Source organism: Nicotiana tomentosiformis, chromosome 2 (genome assembly GCF_000390325.3).
Source record: "Nicotiana tomentosiformis chromosome 2, ASM39032v3, whole genome shotgun sequence".
NCBI lineage: Eukaryota > Viridiplantae > Streptophyta > Magnoliopsida > Solanales > Solanaceae > Nicotiana > Nicotiana tomentosiformis.
The window spans coordinates 186,092,648-186,098,245 of NC_090813.1; the positions used below are offsets into that span (position 1 = coordinate 186,092,648).

At 36.3% G+C, this 5,598-nt stretch overlaps 1 protein-coding gene across 1 annotated transcript; it reads right to left on the reverse strand.

The window, feature by feature from the left end:
- Nucleotides 1-2,158: 2,158 nt before the first annotated feature.
- On the reverse strand, nt 2,159-2,713 carry LOC138906252 (uncharacterized). The gene has a single exon (XM_070194784.1). It carries the CDS (start codon nt 2,711-2,713, stop codon nt 2,159-2,161), a length of 555 nt encoding a protein of 184 aa, XP_070050885.1.
- Nucleotides 2,714-5,598: the final 2,885 nt, after the last annotated feature.

Sequence of the window (5,598 nt, forward strand, 5' to 3'; positions counted from 1 at the left end):
GAAAATTTTTAGAACTGGATTCCGACTCCGATATCAAAAAGTCAACTCCCTGGTCAAACTTTCAAACATAAATTTCTATTTTCGCCATTTCAAGCCTAATTTAGATATGGGCTTCCAAATAATTTTCCGGATACGCTCCTAAGTCCAAAATCACCATACGGAGCTATTGGAATCATCAAAATTCTATTCCGGGGTCATTTACACATAAGTCAACATCCAATCACTATTTGAACTTAAGCTTTAAACCTTGGGACTAAGTGTTCAAAACCCATTCCAAAACCTCACCGGACCCGAACCAATTTTTCCGGCAAGTCACATAATAGTTGTAAAGCACAAATTGAGTAGTAAATGGGGGAACGAGACTGTAATAGTCAAAATAACCGGCCAGGTCATTATATCTTGGTACTTTGCAGTGGCAGTATGTCATTCCTTATGAGCAATATATCATCAACATACAGTACTAAGAATATAATTATGCTCCCACTAACCTTTTTGTACACACAATGTTCTTCTTCGCATCTAACAAAATTGAACTTTTGAATTGTCTTGTTAAAGCGAATATTCCAACTTCGAGAAGCTTGCTTTAGTCCATAAATGGATCTTTGTAGCTTGCAAATTTTATTATGATCAGACGGAGATGTGAAAGTTTCGGGTTGTGTCATGTACACATCCTCTTCTAGCTCACCATTAAGGAAAGTTGTTTTCACATCCATTTTCCATATTCCATATTCATAGTATGCTACTATAACAATCAAAATCCGAATTGATTTGAGCATTGCCACGGGAGAGAAAGTCTCGTCATAGTCGACTCCTTCTTTCTGATGATATCCCTTGGCAACAAGACGGGCTTTGTAGGTCTCTACATTTCCGTCTGCTACAATCTTTTTCTTAAAAACCCCATTTACAACCTATAGTTTTTATATCATTTGAAGTTTCAACTAAAGTCCATACTTTATTTTCCTTCATGGATTCCATTTCGAATTCCATGGCCTTTTGCCATTTCTCATAATCAGAACTTTGTATAGCCTCTTCATAGGTTTTAGGATCATCATCATTATGATAAACCTTATTTTATACATCATCTTGTACCATTAGATTTAATCCAGTTGGTACATGACGTTCTCATGTAGACCTTCTAAGAGGTGTTTGTACAACTTGTTCACCTTATGCTGGATTTGGTTGTTGTTCAATTTGGTTTGGAACTGGTTCATTAACCTATTCTTGAACTACATTTAGTTCTTGAACTTCAACCGTTGAAGATGAAAACTTCCTTGTCAACTTCAAAACATCCAATAAAGGCTCTTTAACTTGTGTTTTTCATGATCTTGATTTTGTGTTGATTCATTAGTTTCTTGAACTTCATCAAGTTCTATTTCTCCACTATAATTTCCTTCCAAAAGAAATTTCCTTTCCAAAAAGGTTGCTCCTCTAGCCACAAACACTTTATGGTAAAAGGGTGATAGAAATAATATCCCATTGTTTCTTTGGGATACCCAATGAACCTACACTTACCAGATCTAGAATCAAGTTTATCAGAATGCAGTCTCTTAATATAAGCTGGACAACCCCAAACTTTAATCTGTTTAAGGTTAGGCTTACGTCCTTTCCATATCTCATGTGGTGTTATAGAGACTGACTTAGTGGAAACTTTATTAAGTAAGTATATTGCTGCTTCCAAAGAATATCCCCATAAATTTATTGGAAGATTAGTGAACCCCATCATAGATCTCACCATATCTAATAATGTTCGATTTCTCCTTTCAGACACACCATTGTATTGTGGTGTTCCTGGAGGTGTCCACTGTGAGAGAATCCCATTCTCTTTGAGATACCTAGTAAAATATTCACTAAGATATTTTCCACCTCTATCAGACCTTAGTACTTTGATACTTTTACCAGTCTATTTCTCAACTTCACTACAGAACCTTTTGAACATTTCAAAAGATTCAGATTTGTGTTTCAAAAGATACACAAATCCATATCTTGACATATCATCAATGAAGGTGATGAAGTAAGAATATCCACCTCTATCTTGAATTTTCATGGGCCCACAAACATCTGTATGAATTAATCCTAATAATTCAGAAACTCTTTCTCCACTTCCAGTAAATGGAGATTTGGTCATTTTTCCTTTGAGACAAGATTCACAAGTTGGATATTATTCAAAATCATACTTGTCAAGGTACCTTTCCTTGTACAACTTATTAATTATTTTCTCTCCAATATGACCAAGCCTACAATGCCAAAGGTATTTATGATTTACTTGATCATCTCTTTTTCTCTTAAGACTAGAAACATGCATAATCGAATTAGCATTCACATTAGGTAAGACATAAACATCATGTTGGAGATAGCCATTCACATATAAATCATCATCATAATAAATAGAGCAAGTACCATTGCCTATGTTAATACGAAACCCACGCTTGTCCAACATAGAAGCTAAAATTATGTTCGAAACAAATTTAGGAACATAATAACAATCATCTAGCATAAGTCCTTTGCCCGAAGGCATTATTAAAGAAATTGATCCTACAGCTATGGCTGCAACTTTTGCACCATTTCCAACTTGTTGATTGACTTCTCCTTTCTTTAGTCTCCTACTTATCTTGAGCCCTTGCAACATATTGCAGTTTATATAACCACTGCCAGTATCTAAAACCCACAGTGAAGAATTAGTAGTAGTTAAAGAAACCTTGAAAACATTTTTCATTAATGTCTCATCTTGTTTCTTGTCCTTTAGAGTTGCAAGATACTCCTTGCAGTTTCTCTTCAAATGCTCTTTCTTCTTACAGTGAAAACATTTGGCATTATATACTGACTACAAGATCAAATCTTCAGAAATCTCTTTACCAAGCTTGTACCGCAACTTCTCATGTTCTACGGTACAAACAATCATATGATTGACAAGGGGTCCAACTGGAGAGTTTTCAATGTACAACTGTGTATCAACCATCGTCTTAACATATTCAATGATTGCAGTTGGATCTATATTCAGATGTTTCCTCTAGAGTTCAGAACTCATAGAAGTGAGAATGAAACGTTTAATAGCAAGGCATTCTTTCAAGTGTTTGTGATAAACTTTGGTGCCTTGAACATAATTCTCTGGTGGGATTATCTTTGTAGGATTATCGATCACATCAATGAGCTATTCATGCATGAGAACAATTCTCAAATTTCTATACCAGTCATCAAAGTTTGGTCCTACCAACTTGTTGGTTTCAATTATTTCACGCAGTGATATAACAGACATATTGAAAAATCTAAAATATGGAAAAGAAAAGGCAATAATATAAGAATATATTTACATATATCATAAAGACATGGACTTTGTAATGACTCAACCGGTTGGTTTGCCTTCTAAAACCCAGTTTCCCTAAATAAGACTCCATGTATGTGCTTTTACTATTTTATAACTTGCGGGGATGGTTAGTTCGGGATTCGGAAGTGTTCGGGTTGAAATCGGAACACTTAGTTACTTAGTTTGGCATTAAAAGGACAAGTTTGACTTTGGTCAACATTTTTAGAAAATGACCTCGGAATTGAGATTTGATGGTTCTAATAGGTTCGTATGATGATTTTGGACTTGGGCATATGTTCGAATCGGGATTTGGACAACCTGGGAGCGTTTCGGTGCTTAATAGTGAAAATCAACTATTTAAAGGGTTAAGGTTCTTTAAATTTGATTTGGAGTAAGTTTATGAGTAATTTAGGTCCGTTTGGAATTTCGAGCCTGGGAATAGTTCAGTATGGTGATTTAAGACTTGCACGCAAAATTTGGTGTCATTCCGAGTAGTATAAGTATGATTCGGCGCGTTCGGAGGAATTTAGAAACTTGAAGTTCATATTTTGATCCAATTCGGTTTTGGGGTGCGATTCTTAGATTCATTGTTGATTTACGTGTTTCTAGAGTTCAAACAAGTCCGTATCATGTTTATAGACTTGTTGGCGCAATTGGACGGGATCCCGGGAGGCTCGGGTGAGTTTTGAATAACCCGGAGCTAAGTTGGAAAAAACCAGAAATTCCAGTTCTGGTTTCCTTCTTCGTGAACGCAGAAGGACTCTCGCGTTCATGATGAAGGAAAATGGGAGCTGGGAAATTTGCCTTTGCGTTCGCATGAAGGGCGACATGTTCACGAAGCCCTGGACTTTAGGCATACGCATTCGCGAAGGTCTAATCGCGTTCGCGAAGGAGGACTGGGACCGGAGTGAGATTCCGCTAAGCGTTCGCGAAGGAGCTCATGCGTTCGCGAAGGGCAGGCCTGTAAGCCTTCGCGTTCGTGAGACCCCTGTAGCATTCGCGAAGGGTATTTTTAAGGCTAGGAAATTTTGCCTTCGCGAATACGATGCACTGACCGCATTCGCGAAGAAGGGGTTCACTATACGGGACAGAATGTCTTAAAAATGGGGTTCCACCATATTTAACCCCATTTCTTTCATTCTTGGGCGAGTTTGGAGCTTTTTGAGAGGGGATTTCAACTAGCAACTTGAAGGTAAGTTAATTCCACACACTTTGAGTTAAATACAAAGATTATGGATAGATTATAACCTATAAATCATGAAAATCAAGGGTTTAGATGAAAAACCTAAGTTTTGATAAAAATTAGATTTTAACCACAAAAATAGTAATGGAATTAGATGAAAATTTTATATTTGAGTTCTTAAGATTATGGGTAACGATTTCCTCCAAAATTTTCCTGAATCCGGGCACGTGGGCTCGGGGTGAATTTTAGAAATTTTACCATTTTGGGTTGGGTAATTAATTTGATAGTCTAATTTCGAATTATTGAGCATGTATTAATTATTTTGTATAACATTTGGATAGTTTTGGATTTTTCGGCATCAAATTGAGACTTTAACGCGACGTTGTGATCGGGAAGTGGACTTTGAGACAAGGTAAGTCTCTTGTCTAACTTTGTAAGAGGGAATTTACCCCATAGGTGATTTAAATTAATAATTGTTGTTAATTGTGGGGGCTACGTACGTACGATGTGACGAGAGTCCGTACATAGCTACTAATTATGCTATGTCCGAGTAGTTTAGAACTCAAAGCATGAATTACTTGCAAAACATTGCATCCTTTATTCAATTAAAGTAATGGGATTATATTGAAAATTGTTAGAGGAAATCATAAAAGACCGAAATTTCACATACTTGAATTTTTGTGCAAATTACTTGACTGTTAATAGAAATTTTATATCCTTATGTGTTAGATTTATAATAACTTCTCATTCCAGAGGTTCATAAGAAAATGTCCTCCTTTTTTATGGAGCGGGCCAAACGCTTCGGCAGTATAGATGCATCTATGGATCGTGCCGCACATCCCTCGGCAGTGTACACGACACTCTGGATCGGGTCGTACGACCTCGGTAGAAATCGTGCCTAATAATAATAATTACACGATACCTTGACATTCTATTGCAGCTTGTGAAGCTAATTGATAAATTGGAAATTTTTGAATTTGAAAGAATTATTTATTCTGCTTGTTAAGAAAATTATTGTTATTCACATAAATCATGTTTATTTAAATATTTCTATTTTAATATTATTGACCCTTAGTGAGTGTCAAAGTCGACCTCTCGTCACTACTTCTTCGAG